The sequence below is a fragment of the Engraulis encrasicolus genome, chromosome 20 (genome assembly GCF_034702125.1).
Source record: "Engraulis encrasicolus isolate BLACKSEA-1 chromosome 20, IST_EnEncr_1.0, whole genome shotgun sequence".
Classification (NCBI taxonomy): Eukaryota; Metazoa; Chordata; class Actinopteri; order Clupeiformes; family Engraulidae; genus Engraulis; species Engraulis encrasicolus.
In genome coordinates, this window is record NC_085876.1 from 17,962,129 (window position 1) to 17,984,205 (window position 22,077).

The window sequence follows — 22,077 nt, forward strand, 5'->3', positions numbered from 1 at the left end:
GTCACATATTTCATAGCTTATCTATGTACAAAAACTGCTGATTTCCTTGTCAACTGACTCATCATTTTGAACAAGCAGATGCAGGAAATTGCTGTAGTCATGGTTCACTGGTAGCATATCAGCACTGGTTTGTTAATATCATGAAATAAACAACTCTTTTTGGGCCAGTGACCCTACTATCTTGCATATTGATCAAATGTATCAACCACTGTGTGTGTGTGTGTGTGTGTGTGTGCGCGCGCGCATGTGTGTGTCTGCAGGTGTTTTCTTTCGCTGGTTTTTAGGTCTTCCTGAAAATGGCTGCAGTGGGGCGGGTCTTGACTTGTAGAAGCTCTGCGATTGGCCGGCTGCTGTCCTGATAGAAGTCTAGTCCAGTGATGAGCTCTACATCTCTCACTCGCGACTGGTGGAACCACAGCAGGTCCTCCACCCATTGGCTTTCAGGCTGTGAACTCTGAAGAGGACAAGAGCAGAGTAAGTGCAAATATTTTCAATATGCTAAAGCCAACACAAACCACATACTTGTAGATAACAACAGTCATGGGTAAAGTTAGGGTGTCAGACTTGTAGCCCAAAGGTTGCCGGTTTGACTCCCGACCCGCCAGGTTGGTGAGGGGAGTAATCAACCAGTGCTCTCCCCCATCCTTCTCTATGATGACTGAGGTAACCTGAGCATGGTACCGTCCAGCCACACTGCTCCCTATGGGTGCCATTGAGGGCTGCCCCCTTGCACAGGTGAGGCATAAATGCAATTTCATTGCGTGTAGTGTGTTCACTACTTGTGTGCTGTGGAGTGCTGTGTCACAATGACAATGGGAGTTGGAGTTTCCCAATGGGCTTTCACTTCACTTCACTTCACTACATGCCGTGTTGACCACTACTTTGTATTGGAAGGAATGGATGAAGTCAGATCTGTGCCATGTTTGGCCGGTAGCTTGTATTGCTGCCATCAGTCAGTGATAGGACAATTTCCTATAGGTGTCGGCAGGGCTCTAAATGAACACCAGCCAACCTGACAAATGCTGGTGACATTTCAGTTTGGCTGGTAGAAAAGACCAACTTAGCCACTTTCACCCATTAGTAAGAGTGTGTTTGGCTAGTGAGATTAACATTTACTAGCTATTTTGGCTGGTGATGAAAACAGTTATTTGAGAGCGCTGGGTGGCGGTAATATGCGGCCGCACCCGGAATAGTGTTCATATATATGGATAAAGTATAGCACAAGTCACCAATGCAATGAAGTGGGACTTACTCTGGTCTCCTAAATGGATGTGACTTTCCCAATGAAAAACAGAAAGAAAAGTCCTCGACACCAAGCTCCCGTTGCTCTTTTTCAATGTGACGTTTCGGGCAGCATGTCCTGCCCCTGATGAAGGAGCAATGGGAGCTTGGTGTCGCGAACTTTTCTCTCAGTTTTTCATGGTATTTTTGCTGGTCCTGCACCCAATCTTTTTGAGACGGATGCGCGTGTATTTCTCTTTTTAACTACTTTCCCAATGAACTCCATTCAGTCTCCTAGTCTCCTACAGTACTCACCTGAAGGGGCATGGCCAATGATACAGAATAGAAGGGATAGCGTACATTCTAATCGGAAGTGAAGCAATGGCGGGCGGTGGGACTAGACCCGGAAACCCGAAGAAAATCGCCATAACTTTTTGGGTGCGTTGCATCCTCCACTTGTGCATGTGGCCTCGTACCAGGAAATAATATGTCATGATGACATCACTGCCAACAGCATTATATTTCAATATCTCGCAAAAGCTCAATTGTTAAGTCATTTTCTCATTTGAAATCTGGATGGTGAATGAAGAACAGTCCCCCAAAAATTGTTTTGGCTAGGCTTACAGCGGAGAAACTTTATTGTTTTCTCCACGGAACAGGGGCCAGAAGGCGGGGCGAGGCCACAAGGAGAAGTGGAGGATGCAAGGTAGCATATTGGAACGCACACTTTGAGTTATCCTGCTGACAGACAAATAAACAGACAAACCGACAGCCATACAGAAAAACAAACAGACAGACAGACAAACCACCGCGACCGAAAGCATAACCTCCTTGCCGGAGGTAATTACACCAGTATTTCAACTGTAGGGCCTACCAAATGAGTGACTGTTGTTATTGAAAAAAAACCAGCACAAAAATTCGACACAAATTCCATCCAACCTCAGAATCAGTTGAATGTAAGTCAGGTAGGCTACACTGGTACAGTAAATGTAGCCCAGTTACTCAGTGAAGTCACTTGTGTTGCAAGGAAACTGTAGCAGGGTTTTTAAACTTCTACTTTAAACGTTTACTTTTGACACCTCTGACAGAATGCAGTCTGTTTACTTTGTTAAAGGGACACTGTGTGACATTTTTAGTTGTTTATTTCCAGAATTTGTGCTGCCCATTCACTAATGTTACCTTTTTCATGAATACTTACCACCAGCATCAAATTCTAAGTATTCATTGTGACTGGAAAAATTGCATTTTTCATACATGTAAAGGGGGATCTTCTCCATGGTCCGCCATTTTGAATTTTAAAAAATAGCCATTTTTAGCTGCAAAAATGACTGTACTTGGACCATACTAGAAAATATTTGTTTATTACTTAGTAAACTTTCATGTAAAGATCAAATTTGGCAATTGGCAGCCCAGTTTCAATGAGCAGCATAGTTGCAGTATCTTATTTCCTGCACAGTGTCCCTTTAAAAAAAAAAACCTAAATTCCTTTGATTTGGTTTACGCTGCATTATTCTGTCCTTTTCTGGCCGGTGTCGTGCTCAAAAGTGACTCCCTGTCGGTCCTTTTCTGGCAGGGACTCACTTTTGAGCACGAGACCAGTGCAGTATGAGAATAGTGTATTTGCTTATGCTGCATGATTCTGTGTTGTCTGCACAGTGCGTTACGAGGATATTATATTGGCTTACGCTGCATGATTCTGTGTTGTCTGGCCGGTGCGGTATGAGGAACGAAACAGTCTGGAGCTGCTCTGGACAGCCCTCGACAGGCCCGGAGGAGTTGTGACAGCTTGTCAGCACCAGGAAGTAGTGGGTGGGGATGGGGATCTCTGATCCTGGCACATAGCTGAAAAACAAATATCCATTTCAGAAATTGAAAAAGAAAAAATACCAAGGCACTCTCATCTATCAAAAGTAAAAAGTCTTTATTGCATGGCTTGGTTACAATAAACAATTTCAGAGAGTCAAACCCTTTGATTCAGACTTTTTGTGATTTATCCATTTCAGAAATGTTCAATACCATGAGCATGAACCCATGTTTTTTTAATTATTCATACGCCGTGCTGATTCCTCTCGCCTCGAGCAAACGTTGAAGGACAGCTGAACAACGCTTCCCCGTAAAAACGTCAGTATTATTGTTATTGCCAACTACCTCAATTGTGATGAGATGAATTCGAGAGGCGCCTTTTTTAGATGCGTCCCAGCATCTCTATAAGAGGGTCTGTCTGTCCGTCCGTCCGTCCGTCCGTCTGAAACGCATTCCTTCAATTGTGTCTGAAACGCATTCCTTCAATTGTTCCTTCATGTGGCCACAAGGCGGCAGACTTGCCATTTTGGACCGGAGCGAATGCGTGCAAGCATAGCCTTTCTAACCGGATGCTAACGTTGGCGAAAAGTAGCCTAGCCACAGGCTAACTGACAAACGTGAGGCCAACAACTCAGCCGGTCGTGATGTACGCCACAAATAGACCAATCGACCTCATATTTAGACACTACAATGTTGATTTCTGCCTTCGATTTTCATCAGTTAAGAAATCTAGAGTCGGATTAACACATTATTAAGGTAGTAAAGCGAGTTGCCGCCATGTTTGTTTTCCAGAATCACCCGGGTAGAGAGCTCACGTGCAGCATTCTGGGTAATTGAGTTTCACTGCTTTGTGCCTTGACGGTGAAGCTGGTATTGAAAAAAAGTCCATAAGCGCATGATTCACCCAAACGGTTTTATTTATTATATCCCCGAAACGCGGAGCGTCGGGGATGTAATGGTTTTGCGTGCACTGCCGCCGCCGCGTCCGCCGCCGCGATAACTTTTGAACGGATGTTTGGATTTGTCCCAGATTTGGTGTGTGAATGCTCTAGGGTGGGTTCATGAACTGATTAGAGTTTGGAGGTTAACACTTTCAAGATGGCCGAATTCAAGATGGCCGAATTTTTGTTTGGTCCATAACTTCTGACCGGGTGGATGGATTTGTCCCAGATTTGGTGTGTGAATGTTCTAGGGTAGGTTCATGAACTGATTCGAGTTTGGAGGTCAACAATTTCAAGATGGTCGAATTCAAGATGGCCGAATTTTTGTTTGGCCCATTACTTCTGACCGGGTGGATGGATTTGTCCCAGATTTGGTGTGTGTGAATGCTCTAGGGTGGGTTCATGAACTGATTACAGTTTGGAGGTTAACACTTTCAAGATGGCCGAATTCAAGATGGCCGAATTTTTGTTTGGTCCATAACTTCTGACCGGGTGGATGGATTTGTCCCAGATTTGGTGTGTGAATGTTCTAGGGTAGGTTCATGAACTGATTCGAGTTTGGAGGTCAACAATTTCAAGATGGCCGAATTCAAGATGGCCGAATTTTTGTTTGGCCCATTACTTCTGACCGGGTGGATGGATTTGTCCCAGATTTGGTGTGTGAATGCTCTAGGGTGGGTTCATGAACTGATCACAGTTTGGAGGTTAACACTTTCAAGATGGCCGAATTCAAGATGGCCGAATTTTTGTTTGGCCCCTTACTTCTGACCGGGTGGATGGATTTGTCCCAGATTTGGTGTGTGAATGCTGCAGGGTAAGTTCATGAACTGATTCGAGTTTGGAGGTCAACAATTTCAAGATGGCCGAATTCAAGATGGCCGAATTTTTGTTTGGCCCATTACTTCTGACCGGGTGGATGGATTTGTCCCAGATTTGGTGTGTGAATGTTCTAGGGTAGGTTCATGAACTGATTCGAGTTTGGAGGTCAACAATTTCAAGATGGCCGAATTCAAGATGGCCGAATTTTTGTTTGGCCCCTTACTTCTTACCGGGTGGATGGATTTGTCCCAGATTTGGTGTGTGAATGCTGCAGGGTAGGTTCATGAACTGATTCGAGTTTGGAGGTCAACACTTTCAAAATGGTGGAATTTTTATTTGGCCCATAACTTCTGACTGGGTGGATTGATTTGCCCGGTAACTCCTTAATTTAATGGTTCACCATTTCAGTGAATCTACCATATCAGGTAGGCCTACAGTGTAATAACCAGTGTAACAATATTTAATACCATGTAATACTAGTGTAATACCAGTGTAAAAATAGGCAATACCAGGTACAGTGTAATAATCAGTGTAACAATATGTAATACCATGTAATACTAGTGTAATACCAGTGTACAAATATGCAATACCATGTAATACCACTTACACACAAATAGCCTACATGATATAAGTACAAAATTGGTACATGGTGTCACACTGGTATGACGTGATATTAAATATTGTTACACTGGTTATTACACTGTACTTAATGTGGTATATCCACTGTAATAGTGAACCATTAAAACAGTGTTACCATTTGCCCCATTTTTTCCTTCATTTTCACAATAGTCATTTGGTTTTAAGCCTATGCATGTCATTGATCTATGTATAGATATTAAATATATTTATTTTATATTTTGTATTTATCATAAACGTTCATGAAAAGGTGGACGGGAGTGGTAGGAATGATTGGGGACTGGAAGCGTCGCGTTTCGGGGATATACCTTAAGCAGTCGAAGGCGACTGCACAGGCAGTCTAGTTTATTATTTGTCGATGTTTAGATTCTTTCCCACATGCACATACTGCTGAAATGGCGTGATAATAAAGGTTGTTAGGCCTAATAAATGTCTGGTAATTTGTAATGTTCACTTCATCTAGGCTATGTGAAATTTCAAATCATAGCCTATGGTTCTTTTCCAAATCCAATAATGATGATAAGCTTATTATACCCTAAACTGCAAAAAATAAAGCCATGTCTCGCCATTTTGCTGCCTTGCTGCCTGCCACAATATTTGGAGTGTCCATGATGACCAATAAACAAAAAGTACATCCTCGGGGGGCGTTGACATGCTAAGTGGAGGCCAGGGGGCGTTTTGGGGGGGGGGGGGGGTGGCATAGTTGGAACTGGCATAGAGGGACGCATCTGTTGTCCGCCTGTCGGCCTTGTTTCCCTATGACAGCGCTGCAGTTGCGCCTTGGAAAGTTTTTCAGATATTGCCAGTTGCTAGAGATGGACTTTCTGGGTCTTTGACGGGATCCGGATAATAGTGGCTTGTTCCGTTTGTTTGTTATTATTAATGCAGTGTTTAGGAGATAGATTTTTTCACTTGACCTCTAGCCTAAGTCATTTTGTCCAAACTGATTGTCCTCCTCCTTCTAAAGACTGTTTCTGCCACTCTGTGATGCAAACACTTGTGTTTTTTTCCCACAAATTAAAGTGTTCGGTAGAGTAGAGTGGCTCTCCCAGTTGTGATTCGGCTCCCATCGTTCACTTTTAGGAGCCGTTCAAAACAATGGATGCACTCGCAAACGTCACAACACTACTAGTTGCAAATGGAAACCCAAAAACTCCTTGCTCCTACTGCAAGTCTCTTGACCAAAACACATGTAACTATGTAAAATGAGTACAGTATCTAGAAAATACCCGCTCATTTGGTTGTTGATGGAAATGTGGCAGAGAAACTAGTCACATACTTTTTGATTTGGTCAGCAGAGTCATATCGTCCATCATAGTTGTAATCAAAGACAGGACCAGCCACCACGTTCAGACCGTTGTACTGCGTTGCATATCTCTTCAGCAACACATTATGGAAGTAATCCCAGATTCCTAGGGGAGCAATCAAAGTCAAAGAAATACATCATAAATCACATGAATCATTACAAGATGTCCGCAGTTGTATTTTTTTAGATGTCTTTTTTTGGACTGTTTGTTACTGTACACCTTCATTATTTAGACGGGACAGTGAGAGAGACAGAAAATACGTAGGGAGAGAGAAGTCATGTCAGGTCGGTTTGAAAGTCAAGCCAAGATGGGAGAGGATCGGGAAATGACCTCGGGCAGAAATTAAACCCGAATGCCTGGCATAATGATACGACGCAGTCCAACGATACACATCCACTCCAGTTGGAACTTCTGATTTTTGATGCTACAAAACGAAAATCAGACCCACTGTTTACGTGTGAAATACACTCACCGGCCACTACATTAGGAACACCTGTTACATCTGCTCATTGAGGCAAATTTCTGATCAGCCAATCGCATGGTGGCAACTCAATGCATTTTTGCATGTAGACATGGTTGAGATGATCTGATGTAGTTCAAACCGACCATCATAATGGGGAAGAAAGGTTATTTAAATGACTTTGAACATGACATGGCTGTCAAGCTGAAAGGACTTGATTTGAGTATTTCAGAAAATACTGGTCTACTGGGATATTCACACACAACCATCTCTAGGGTTTACAAAGAATCGCACGAAAAAAGAAAAAAAAATGCAGTGAGCAGCGATTCTGTGGGCAATAATGCCTTGTTGATGGTAGAGGTCAGAGGAAAATGGCCAGACTGGTTTGAGCTGATACAAAGGCAACATTAAGTCAAATGTCCACTCAATACAACCGAGGTATGCATGAGAGAATCCCTGATTACACAGAACACCAAATCTTAAGGCAAATGGGCTGTATCAGCAGAAAACCACATTTGGTGCCACTCCTGTCAGCTAAGAACAGGAAAATGAGGCAACAATTTGGACAGGCTCACCATAAACGACACTAGAAGATCGGGAAAATGTTGCCTGGTCTGATGAGTCTTGATATCAACTCCAACACTCAGAAGGAATGGTCAGAATTTGGCGTCAACAATATGAAAACATGGGTCAACCCTGCCTTACATCAACGTTTCAGGCTGGGGATATAATGGCTTAAAGATATTTTCTTAGCACAATTAGGGCCAATTAGTACCAATTTATCTTTGTTGGAATGCCACAGCCTACTGTACTAACAAGTGTTGCAGGCAGTTCGGGCAGTTCTGAAGGCAAAAGGGGGTCCAACCCAGCACTAGAGAGGTGTTCCTAATGAAGTGGCCGGTGAGTGTATGTCTGAAAGTCCACAATTCCAGTTAGCCTAATGCAGAATTTCTCTATCATGTACAGCCAGAATGATGTATGTGCCTGTCACATCAATCATCAGCCCTCTTCTTCACTCTATTGTAATTGATGTCCAGTAGTCACAGCCAATGGTGAAAATGTGGTGTATATCGAAAATGACACAAATGATTAAAATCTTGTGAGCCGATGAGCGTGTTTTTGGACATCTTGAAGACATTGCATCTTTTATCCAGAAGTCTCCAACTGCTCTGGTCTGATGTTAGAAATACCAGGCCAGGACTGAAAATAAACGCAACACATCTTCAAGCTTCAAAGAAATCTGCACATGAGCAAATGAAGAGCGGAAGAGGAGCTAAACCATACTGGGCTGAATCATGACTGTTGCCCATGAAGTTGAAGGAGAGGATTGTGCACATCCCAGGGAAAGGTGCAGGACGAAGGTCAACTGCAGTTTTTAGAGTGAGGAGTCCGCACACTTAGAATCCTTTTTGTTGTGTTTTATTTTTTCATGGCAGGATAACGTTGCGACCTCAACAGTCTTCTTCAGATTCTCAAAAAGGATTCTAAGTGTGCGGACTCCTCACTCTGAAAACTACTGTTGCCCATGAAGACCACAGATAGGCCTACACACTGTGGCCATGGGGGCATATTTGGCAGGTGTTTGTTCAGCAACCTAAAGGTTGTAGCTTCTAGCCCCGCTCTAACTGACCCTATCAATGTGTCCTTCAGTAAGACACTTGTACATAGACTCTTGCCTGAGGTCATTTCCCGATCCGTACCTGTCTATCACCCCTCTCATTTCCTGTCACCATCTTCGACTGGCCAATATAAATAGAGACTAAAGAGCCCATAAACAAATGTAGTTGTATTGCGAAATGAGTTAAACACCATTTTGTATTGAAAATGACTGTTTCTGTGACGACTGTGACGTCCTTTCATCTCTGTGTGATATATAATCAAATATTTTCAGAACATACTTTTTATACCTACTGTATATAAAATGATTTTTGCAATGAAATGCAAAAATGTAAATTTCCCAAATTGTTACAAAATGGAAATAAGTCATTGTACAACAAAGTTCTTCATGTACCAGTACATAAAAAAAACAGTGGACAGTGCTATGACGCAACACATACACATTCCGACTCCAGCTCTGGAGGCTACGGTGTCACACACACACACACACACACACACACACACACACACACACACACACACACACACACACACACACACACACACACACACACACACACACACAGTAGTAATAATATCCCTAAAGAAGATGAGATGAGTGACAAAATCATTATGTACAGCATGTGGCTGTAATCTTGAGTCTTTCTCCTGGTGTTGTGTCTTGCTTACCCTTGAACGGATGATACATGGGAACGACGTTGCTCATCATCAGGGAGTCATACTGCTCATCCGCAGACTCATTCAAATCTGAGGGTGAAAGAAAAAAACACCACAGCACTTGGGTTTGGAGTACGTCCGAAGAATTAAGTGTGTTTACACCAAACATGACTGGAGATACTCTCTATGGAGATATACAGTGCCTGCCAGAGCTGAGCACAATGGGGCAAGCATCTGGGTTAGCAAATATTCTTAAAGGGGCTCTATGTAGGATTTAAAGTTTAACCCCTTAGCACAGCACTATGGCTCTCTGTGATGTCATGGCAATGTTGTTATGATGTAGTTAAGCATTTTCAGCAAGTGAATAGGGTCGCCGGCGACCCCTGCTGCAGTAAGAGGCTACTGAATCACTGTCCCGAGTCAGCCGATGCTTATTTGAGTCACTAACTCTGCCTGTGTATGGTGGTTGTCCCCTGTGGTGTGTGTGATCTGTTTACGCACTGGGAGGGTAGAGGAAGGCTGAGGCGAATTGGGCAGCAGCCGGCACCGCATTGTACTCCTCACAGGTGGCACTTTGGTTGGAGTCGAGTCTCACATCCGCTCTCAAGCAATCGGGTATGACACCTGGAAGAGGGTCTTCACTTGCCTGTGAGAGAGAGAGAAAAAGAGAGAGAGAGAGAGAGAGAGAGAGAGAGAGAGAGAGAGAGACAGAGAGAGAGAGAGAGAGAGAGAGAGAGAGAGAGAGGGAGAGAGAGAGAGAGACTGAGGCGTAATGTTGCAGAGTACAGACAGAGCCTCGCAAGCGCCAGGCAGACTAAACATCTGTGCGTGCACCTCTGCCAAGTGCCACTGACAGAGATGGAGAGAGTGGAGACATTTCATTTGATGTCATTATCTTGGAACATAATGCAGCAGAATTTCTTGGGGAATTTTCCAGGGTAGCGTTACAACTTGTTGAACTAGCAATTATGGGATTGGGTAACACTTTACAATAATGGTACATGAATAGTAACGGAATAATTTTGGAAGTAATGTATGATTCATGGTGAATTAACACATAATTTATGTATGCAGTGATGTTTAATCTATTATTAGTCAATGAGGAGTCACTATTGTAGTCATGATGACTCACCATTAAGTAATTGTGGTACAACCAAGGGTAATTAATGGTGTGAATTACAAGTGTTAATATATCATATATTAACACTGCTGATAAAAATCCTGATATATTGATCCAATCATACATGAATCCAACCTTAATTAATGATGCGTGCGTAATAATGGAATAATGTTGTAAGTAATGTCATCAGAGGTGTGGACTCGAGTCCTGTGACTCCGACTTGAGTGTGACGACTCAGGGGTGTGAAGACCAATCTTTTGTGTTTTGTTTGCATCCAGTTTTTAATAGCCTATCTCTGTGGTTCTCAACCTTTTTTAAGGAAACGCCCACTGGACCTCATCGTAAGCCTCCCAACGCCCCCTTGACCTGATCATAAGCCTGCCAATGCCCCCCTTAGTATTAAAAAATAAAATGGACTATCTGCTTTAATTGGAACTAAGCCCCGCCCACTCTCACCTGTATCCTTCTCAACGCCCCCCTAGAGCTCTCCAACGCCCCCTGGGGGGCTGTACTGCCCCCGTTGAGAAACACTAGCCTATCTAAATAAATGTAGACCTGCATGGATAGGGCAATATCATGTTTTCAAAGGCACACTTCTTTAGAATAGGCTAGGGCGTTTTAAGCCTCATTGTGAAGCTACTGTGGTACCAATGCAATGTTTGTATGTATAGGCCTTTCTGGGTAATTTCATGCATATCAATGTGTGAGTCAGTGTAGTAGGCCTATTTTCAGGTCAGAAATAAAGTCTTGAAAAAAATCTAGCCCCCTGACCACTTTCACCTAGGCATCCCTAGCTTAGTCTATTTTTTCCTCAGTGAAATTAAATGGTTTTACAACCAGGACTAGTTATGACCTGTCTGACCTGTGATTGAGATATGATTGGATCCATATGGCAGTATTATTATCCACAGTGGTGATGCTGACATTACTTACAACATTATTCCATTATTACTCATCCATCATTAATTAAGGTCGGATTCATGTATGATTGGATCGATATATCAGGATTTTCATCTGCAGTGTTAATATATGATATATTAACACTTGTAATTCACACCATTAATTACCCTTGGTTGTACCACAATTACTTAATGGTGAGTCATCATGACTACAATAGTGACTCCTCATTGACTAATAATAGATTAAACATCACTGCATACATAAATTATGTGTTAATTCACCATGAATCATACATTACTTCCAACATCATTCCATTACAAATAATGCACCATTATTGTAAAGTGTTACCTGGGATTGTCGTGACTTCAACTCACCTGAGAATATAAAAACTCTTATGAAAACTAAATATTCATTGCAGAAGCCAGGGAGTGGAAGGGAGGGGTTCAAACCCGGCATCCCTCTGATTTAAACAGTGTTGGGCAAGTTACTCAAAACCTGTAATGCATTACTAATTACATGTTACTGTCTTTTCAAAATAATCCCTTACACTACAATATTACTATATTTAAAATGTAAGGCATTACACTACGTACTTTTGCATTACTTTAGTTACTTTTGCCAAAAAAAACTGTAGGCCTAAATATGGAACTGGCAGTTTATTACAGTGTAAATCAAGCTCATGGGTCATGACTTTTTCACCTCCAATCCAGGAGGTGTTGTTGGCAGCATGCAGAGTAAAAACAACCAGGATCAGGAATAGCTTCTTTCTGACCCACCACACTGAATACCACTAAAATCCAGATATTTGTAATGCATTTGTAACTTAAGTTATTTAAGATTAGCATTGTAACTAAGTAACTAAGTAAATATTACATATTTTTGCCCTGTAATGCTTTACTGTACATTACTGTATTACAGCAGAAAGTAATGCATTACAGTAATTCATTACTTTTGTAATGTATTACTATCCAAAACTGGATTTGGTAACACTTCCAAATAAGGGGCCATAATTAACAGTAAAGTAGCTACAACCTAATACTTAAGTAATGGTTAATAATCATTACTTAACGACACATTAGACACATATTAATTGTTATTAATGCATATGTTAAACATTAGTAAGCAGTTACTTAACTATGAGATAACTATTGCCATGTGTCACAAATTCATAGCATATAATTATTTAACTAATAGAAAAGTAAGGGTACAGTTAATAGTTAAGTAGCTATTAGGTCGTACTTAACTCAGGACCTAAATTAACACTTACTTAATACAAAAGCAAGGCATATCTAATGAATAAATAACACCGAAATATTGCTGTCTGTAGATTGCGTACCCATCATGCACTGCACTTCTTGGAGCTAATATTCTCAAACATTAACTCAATTATCACAAAGGAATGGTTTAGTTTCGCTTCAAATCTATTACTCTTCATAATGTCCTGCATTTATGGTAGGGTTTTTACCATTAAAACTAACAAGTGGTATATGAAAAAATTACATCTCATCACCCCACCATCATTGAGAAGTGTACGTCCAATCCTTGCTATATAATAGCTCCTGTTGCCACTATTACAGTGATTTGAAGGAATGAAAACTAGATGTCACAGTAGATTAACTTGACTATTCGGGATGCTCAGCCAACTCTATTATAAGGGTCTCAAACACCAATATCTATTGATTAATTAACCATTAGTTATCTGCAGCCAACTCTAATATAAGGGTCCCAAACACCAATATCTATCTATTAATTAACCATTAGTTATCCTCAGCCAACTCTAATATAAGGGTCCCAAACCCCCAATATTTATGTATTATTTATCCATTAGTTATGCCTTACTTTTGTATCAAGTAAGTGTTAATTTTGGTCCTTAGTTAAGTATTACCTGATAGCTACTTAACGAATAACTGTGCCCTTACTTATCTATTAGTTAAATAATGATGTGCTATTAACTTGTAACACAAGGTAATAGTTATCTAATAGTTAAGTAACTGCTTACTAATGTGCATTAATAACAATTAGGCTAATATGTGTCTAATGTGGCATTAAGTAAGAATTATTAACCCTTGCTTAAAGTGGTGGTTCGCTATTTTAGACATTAAGCCCTGTTTGTGTGACTTCTGGGGTGAAGTAGAGATGTTCTCATCACAATTTTGACATTTGGTGCTGAACGGAGCATTTGGGTATCCAAGACTGCAGCCCCCCCACCTTTACATTGACTCCAACAGAGCACTCAAGCAATCGATTATAAAATGGCATTAAACTTTCGTTCGAGAAGACGTGGAACTCACCATGTGGTCAGTGGTAAACAGCGATAAATTGACCCGAAAATTGCAGCGAAATATGCCTTCTAACTGTTGTTTTTTTTAATACTTCTAACTGTTGTTTAGCATTTGGCGGACCTATTTTTCCCCAGACGCCGTTGAATAGCAGTAGACATCCAGCCAGTAGGTAGCGATAGTTTGTTGTTTGTGTAGACATCAAGGAGCGAGGTAGAACGGCTATCTTTGAGCGGGATGGCTACAAAAACTACAGCTTGCATACAAACCATAGATAGTAACGTAAACAAACGCACCCCCATTTCCGGTCGCGCGGAGTACTACTAGTCAAACCAATACAATCAATGAAGACGGAAATTAATGATAATATATCTTCTCTGGAAGCGTATTTCGCGGTGATTTTCGAGCCAACGTATCGCTGCCCACCTCTGACCACTCGGTGAGTTTCATGTCTCTGCAAACTAAAGTTTAATGCCATTTTATGATCGATTGCTTGAGTGCTTCATTGGAGTCAATGTAAAGGTGGGGGGGCTGCAGTCTTGAATACCCAAATGCTCCGTTCAGCACCAAATGTCAAAATTGTGATGAGAACATCTCTACTTCACCCCAGAAGTCACACTAACAGGGCTTAATGTCTAAAATAGCGAACCACCACTTTAAGTATTAGGTTGTAGCTACTTTACTGTTAATTATGGCCCCTCATTTGGAAGTGTTGCCCTGGATTTAAAGCCCATCTCCTTAATCAGTAAGCCATGGCTGCCCCTGGGTTGCTGTGATCAATAACACCCCAACACTAGGCCTATATACAGTATTCTTTCACGAGGTCCCAAAATGTCTGGTTGCATTCCTACTTTACGTACTATAAAGGGAAGTATTCAATACTTTTAGCCTAAATGTATCTCAATCTATTGTGTGAAACTTAATAATAAATATCTGCTTATAAAGTGATATCCTATTGTGTACCAATGTATGATTCTCATGCGTACAATGGCAATGGAACACATTCAACAGCAGAGCAATGAGCAAGTTGGATCTGACATGAGATGCAGCATAGCAGCATAATTGAATGTGATGGACAAAATAAGTAGGAAACAAACAGTAATCCATCTTAATCATCATCATCTGAAGGGAAAAGAAGACTGAAGACACAGGGGAATACATGAAGTAAATTGTATGTGTCATCTGCAGAGAATGCAAAACAAGCAAGCAAAACAAAGACTGGCTGCTTGATTGGAATGGAACTCATTAGGTGACAAAAGGCATTGCTTACTAGGGAACTTCTTCACACACCAAAGATGTCATGCATTGACACTGCACAGGCACATGAAAACTGAATTTGACATCTGTGACACCAAGCTCCTGTTTCTCTTAATTTAATATTGTCACATTTCGACATCATGTCTGATGAAGGGCATGCTGCCTGAAACGTCATAATAATATGTATAATGTATGTACGTATAATGAGTATAATGACGTTCACAGAGGTGTACACTGCCCCCATTCCATTTTAAAAAGAGAAACTCTACATTTGCAAGGTCTCTAAACCTTCATTGATAGAGGCTTCAGCTAAGTATAATGGGTAACACTTTACTTGACGCCGGCGTCAGACATATGACATAAGACTGTCATAACAGTGTCGTAACGCAGTAATATCAATATCAATAATATCAACATTTTATGACTTTGTCATTAAGTGACATTCGGTTATGGGTAAAGACAGCCCTGTCAATGTTAATGTGTCATGACCATAAAACCTTCATGACATTGACATCATGTTCATGACTCTCCATGACTGTGTCATGACACTGTTATATCATATGTATGACACCTGCGCCAAGTTAAGTGTAACCGTATAATGCAATACAAAGTCCAGGGTCAAGTCAAGTCGGTTTTATTGTCAATTTCTTTACATGCGCTGGTCATACAAAGAATTGAAATTACGTTTCTTACTTTCCCATGCAGACAGACATAGACATAGGGTCAGGAAATGCGGTGCAGCGGATGAGTGCCACTTACCGGTTTCTCCAGGGTGTATGAGCTCCACATGGGCATCAGGATGTCTGTGCTGTAGCCGCTGACAAAGCCATGGTGATGTAGCACACAGTACTCAGCGTCAGCCTGCATCACTCTCGGCCTCCCGAAGGGCATGTGCTTCCTCTCAGCACTGGAAACTGTGGGGAGGCCAAGCCATAGCAATAAGATTGGTACTGCGCATTATCATACTTTTTAAAAATTATTTTTTTAGCGCTTTTCAAGCCTTTATTTGTTTTTTTTATGAGACAGGATAGTGGAGGAGAGACAGGAAGCGAGTGGGGAGAGAGACGGGGAAGGGCCGACAAAGGATCCAGGCCGGAATCGAACCCGGGTCAGCCGCATAGCAGACGAGTGCCCTACCGTTAGCGCCACGGTAGGGCTGTTACCAGAATGACAATGACCAAGTCATAATGCATTTAAGGCCCTGTGTTATGTCATAGTAGTGTAGTACTATGGTTGTCAACTTTTCAATGAACATTACGACGTTCATTTTAGGGCTTGAGAGGAAAGGAAGAGAAGAGAGAAGAAAAATATTAAAAGAGAAGACAATTATTTAAGTAGCCTATAGGAAGTGTTACAGAAAGTAGCTAACCATGTGAATTTGACCAAAGGCAGATGAAAATAAAGCTGTTTTTAATTTATTTTCTTTCTAAATGCAATTTCGCCCTGTCTGGATTTTACCCTAGTCACAACCAGTAGAGGAGACTCTGCAGACCTAAGACATCTTTTAGGATGATATTGCTATTTCATATCTGTAATATAGAGTATTCAGGGCCTAGGCCATTGAGTGACTTATACACGATCAGAGGAGTTTTAAACTTTTTCAGGGTAAAGGAAATCTGAGGCACTCAAGGTTGCATTTTTTATACCTTTTATTTCGCTACAATGCCAAATAAAATAGGCATTGAAAGAAGAAAAAGAAACTATATCGATAGTAGATCATTAACTATCACCAAAGGCAGATGAGAATAAACCTGTTTTTAATTTCTTTTAAAACAACATACTGTTGGGGCATCATAATGACTAAACGCCATTTCACCCTATCTAGACTTGACCCTAGGCACAACCAGTAGAGGAGATTCTGCAATTTTACACTGTAAAAACAATGTAGCATTCACTATGTATTATGTATCTCTGTTGTAAGCAAGTTTTGTACATCATATCACATGTTGATACAAACAGACAATTTAGAATAGACACCGCAGAATTAAGTGTTACCGCACAGTTAAGTGTTACTTAATTTATTGACAACGTTTCTATCATAGATTCTCGTCAGGCGTCTTACAAATCAGGCTTCTTAAGTTGCACGAAGAACATCGGATCAAATCACTGCTCCCAATAAATTAAGTATTTTGCAAGCAGTGTGCAGATCCTTCCCCCTTTATGACAAAAATGAGTTACTGGAAGAAATGTACTGTACTCATAGATCTTCTTCAGGCATCTTACAAATCCTAAGTCTTTTGCCAGCAGTGTGTAGATCATTCTCCCTTCCACGCCTGCTGTTTTTGATTTGGAGCCTGTTGATGCTTTTCTGTTGGATGTGCACGCCTTCAACTACACTTCTTCATAATAGATGAAACCTCAGAAAAAAACGTTTGCTTTGCTTGACTCTGCTGCTCACAAATGTTTATTTTTTTAACTATATATTTTTATGATACCATTTACTCCCATGTCTAAGGTTTTATGTATAACATTTTCTTTCCTGCCCGTCTTGTAGTCATTTTCTAGATATATTTATTAGTACGTTCCCTGTGTGAAGACATATGAAGACATTTGGCTGACCATACAGTACCTTGACTTGCGGTCAGATTGAGACGTGAGTTAAGGTTGTTCCCAGCCTGAAAAAGCATAAGAAAGAAACACATTAAATTGCTTACAGAACACTTGAAACTACACTAAACACACACACGCCCTATCTACACGCGCCTCCTACACAGCGGACAGCAGTTAAAGGCCAATTAAGAAAAACAAATTGCTCACGTAATGTCAGCTTTAGGGCACATGGCAAAACACCACAAATGACTGTACAAAGCAATAAATATGAGTTATGGGATACTCCTTTCAAATCGCGTACCGTAATTACTGTGGCTTTGGCAAGGTTTTATCTTAAACACCATCTAACCTCCTTTTCCCATCCTCACAAAATTCACATAACACACACACGCATGCACGCATGCACGCACACACACACACACACGCTCTCTCTCTCTCTTTCTCTCTCTCTCTCTCTCTCTCTCTCTCACACACACACACACACACACACACACACACACACACACACACACACACACACACACACACACACACACACACACACACATCGGAGTGTGTACTAATAAATAGTCTACCAGTGCAGAGAAGGTACAGTATAGTGTAGTGACCCACAGTGGACCTTTAAGTCAACATGGTGCAGTACGTAAGTTAAAGTCTGGTTTGGGACAGCAAAAATGGTGGCACTGTCCCATTTTTGGAAATAAGATCATTTTACACCTCCCTTTGAGTTAAATAATAGGGTCTTACCGTTCTCCTGCACTTCCGACCGTTCTCTGGGTATGGCAGTGCAAATTTTACCTCCAAGCTAGCAGTTAACATTGAGTCTTATGAGACCAGCTGGCGGCTAACTGGTCTCATAGGACTCAATGTTAACCGCTAGCTTGGAGGTAAAATTTGCACTGCCATACCCAGAGAACGGTTGGAAGTAGGAGAACGGTAAATCCCTACTATTTAAGTCAAGGGGAGGTGTAAAATAAGCTTATTTCCAAAAATGGGACAGTATCACTTTAACTTGACGCCGCCATCATACGTATGACATGACAGTGTCATAACAGTTTCAAAACAGTGTCATGACACAGTCATGGATAAGTCATAAACATTGTCAATGTCATTAACGTTTTATGGTCATGAAAAGTTGACATTGTTAGTGCTGTCTTTACCGTTACTGAATGTCACATAATGGAAACTGTCATAAAATGTAAAATGACATTGACCCAATGTATTTGACATGTCCATGACTGTGTTACGACGTTGTTATGACACGGCCATGTTACACCTATTATGCAAACGTCAAAGTAGTGTTCCAAATGGAGTACCTAGGGCAGCCGTGGTCTTGTGGTTAAGGAGATGGGCTTTAGATCAGAAAGTTGCTGGTCCCACTCCATGGCTGAGATGCCCTTGAGCATGGCACCTAACCCCACACTGCTCCAGGGACTGTAACCAATAACCTGTCCTTAAAGCAGCTGTAAGTCACTTTTGATAAAAGTGTCTAAGTGTAATGTAATGTAATGCTCCAGGGACTGTAACCAATACCCTGTCCTTAAAGTAACTGTAAGTTGCTTTAGATAAAAGTGTCAGCTAAGTGTAGTGTAATGTAATGTACCAGTGCAGGGCAGGTGCAGCCCAGCTCGTCGCCCGGGCTGAGTGTGAGCAGGGGGCACTGGGCAGGCCGGTTCTGCTCGGCTGGGTGCTGTGGGCTGAACCAGGGCTTCCTCAACAGGTGGTTCATACTGCCGTGGGTACCGTTGTTCTCCACCGGCGTGATTTCCAGAACGTCTGTGGTGGGGGTATTTCATGGGAAGGGTCAGTTCAACTCAATCAGAGGGGTTTCAAAAGTTTAAGTAGAAATGGCCCTGCCGTGGCCTAACGGTAGGGCACTGGGTTACTACGCCGGTGATCCGGGTTTGATTTCCGGCCCGAGTCATTTGCCAATCCTTCCCCATCTCTATCTCTCCACTCATTTCCTGTCTCCCTTCAACTGTCCTGACAAAAATAAAGGCAAAAAGCTGCCTTTATTTTTGACTTTTTTGACTTTATAGATAAGTAAAAGTAGAAGTGATTCATGGTCTAAGTACCAGTACATGATATTACATATAGAGATGCACCGGATCCTGATTTTTAGGATCCTGCCGGATACCGGATCCACTGCTTAAGATCCTGCCGGATCCGGAACCGGATCCTACGAAAGGGTTGAAACACATAGTCTACTCGCACACGTGGGCCCTTTTTATTACGTTGGCTCAAACTATTTTTTAGACTCATTGGCTTACTGACAAACTGCCTGCAACGGCTGCTTCTAAAGTGCTTTCACTCCATGCAGTGATTGGGGTTGTGAAAGATTGACTGAAAAGCCTAGGCTACGTAAAAACTAGAGATGCACCAGATCCTGATTTTTAGGTATCTGCCGGATACCGGATCCACTTCTTAAGATCCTGCCGGATCCGGATCCTGTGAAAAACCCTATTATCCTGCCTTTTCCGGATCCGGAACCGGAACCATGTCAGTTATCCCACTGCACTTACTGAGGTAGGTATAGTAGATTGTTGCTACCGGCAAAAAAAACCCTAAAATCTCAAAAAAGCTGCCTCAAGTTTGATTCAACAAGCTCTGAATCAGTTGGTTGTAAGATAGTTACTGTGGGTTTATTTCTGACACCTCTGACCAGAATGCTCTCATCCCTCTGGCCCTTCTCTTCTCCTCCCACACCCACAGTGAAGCGAGGAGGAGCAGGGTCACCGGTCACTTAATCCATTTTATCCTGATGCCTCGTATACATTTAGGTTCAAGAATGAGAATAAATTATCTGACTAAGGCACTCCAAATTAAAATGTCTTTATTACAGTAATTTGACAAGTCCTACATGGACATATTACGTAAAAACAAGGCCCACGCGAAGGCACTCATGCAGCTATGTGTGGGCCTTGTTTTTAATATGTCCATGTAGGACATTACCATTTTAGTGCCTTAGTCAGAGAATGTATTCTCATTCTTGAACCTGGATGCACAATATCTTATGAGCACCCAAACCCAAGAAACCAACAAACTATCTGGATAAGAGCACGCCATACTCTACAAACGCTGCGTATATGCTGTTTGACCTTTGGCACCTGGAGCGACATATACGCTGCGTTCAGGCTCTATTAATTAAAAATGGGGGAATGTTAGAGTTGAATTTACACATTCTAATGCAGGATGAGGTCCTACCTTTTAAATGTGACTTATTTCATGTTTTATGTGCTTCTGAGGCTGAGATATTTAGGTTTTAATAGGCAGAGGGCACCTTTTCCCCAAAAAGGGTTTAGACATTCAGCAGGCATTTTTTGCAGGTGCCTTAGACTAAAATGGGTTAAGCATAATCACATAATCTTCCAACCCCCTGCCATCCATTGAAAACTCAACAACTCACCCCTGCTCTCAAAAACCTCTCACTATTATGGAGGAGAAATGCTTAACCGCAGGCTAACACTCTTTACTATACTGGGGTAGATTTCTCAAAGGCGAAGTAGCTAGTCGGTTAGCAACTTTGCAGAGTAGATACTATAAAAGTTGCTAACTCCTGTGTCTCGAACGTTAGCACACGAAGTAACTACTGCTTGGAGTAATGTGCACTCTGAAGTAGTGGTGACTTTGAAAGTGAGGCACCTCCTATCCGTATCTCGACAGTGAAGTTGAAGTACAGCTGGAGTAGATCCATTGAGTCCAGACATCACCTCAGCCACCCCAAGTAACACACAGCGCTAGTCTACTTCAGAGTGTGACTCCACCCATTAGCTAAACTTGTAGTACATATTTGACCACAAATGTGTCAATATCTTTTAATCCTGTGGTGCAAAAGCGATGAAAATCAATCGACATGCACACAAAGTGATGATACAGCTGCGAGAGTATTCAGAACACAAATTCCCGTCATGTCATTTGTTCGTGAAAAAAAACCGTCATATCTGTAGTGTTAAGGGCGGGTTATGCTTCCTACTTGTGCCACAGAGTGAGCTTGTCGCAGCCATGATGCAGTTAATTTTGGTTTATGCCCTGTTTTGAAGCACGGTCTGCGCGATGTCATTCCACGCTGAAACTGCCTTCAATACAAAGAGTAAACTAGACGTGTCGGTTGTTTTTTAGCATCACAGACTCGACGAGAATGAAAATTAAACATAAAATCTTTATATCACGTGCATGTTTGATCGCACTGGCAGCCACAGTGGTAGTTTGGAACAAAGAAGTGGCTCATTTGTCGAGGACGAAGCGGAATGTTTCCTCGACCTCGGAACCACTGTTCAACTGTCCAAATAACTTCAGCGTCGTAACTTGCAAGCGCATGTGTTGTCTTTGGTTCGTGTAAATAAATCAAACAACAAAGCACGAGCAACTTATTTAATGAAGAGCTCACAGTCCGTAGACCGACGAAGGTTAGAACAAGGAAGTAGCGCTTGTTCTCGACTCGAGGACAGAGCAGGCTGGTCGAGAGGACCAATCAGAGACCTATTTTCGCCCTTTCACGCCGTCGCTCCCT

The 22,077-nt window shown here is 41.7% G+C and overlaps 1 protein-coding gene across 1 annotated transcript in view; it reads right to left on the reverse strand.

Annotated features, from left to right (window-relative positions):
- Nucleotides 1-264: 264 nt before the first annotated feature.
- LOC134436828 (venom phosphodiesterase CdcPDE) overlaps nt 265-22,077 on the reverse strand; it is a 69,725-nt gene continuing 47,912 nt past the window's right edge. Inside the window, exons 18-25 of the mRNA XM_063186178.1 lie at nt 19,171-19,343; nt 17,587-17,632; nt 15,777-15,931; nt 9,963-10,107; nt 9,474-9,551; nt 6,700-6,832; nt 2,907-3,063; nt 265-454 (exon numbers count right to left, since the gene is read on the reverse strand). Of these exons, the coding sequence (XP_063042248.1) occupies nt 281-454; nt 2,907-3,063; nt 6,700-6,832; nt 9,474-9,551; nt 9,963-10,107; nt 15,777-15,931; nt 17,587-17,632; nt 19,171-19,343 (1,061 nt within the window). The 3' untranslated portion in view covers nt 265-280. The remainder of the gene's footprint in view (nt 455-2,906; nt 3,064-6,699; nt 6,833-9,473; nt 9,552-9,962; nt 10,108-15,776; nt 15,932-17,586; nt 17,633-19,170; nt 19,344-22,077) is intronic.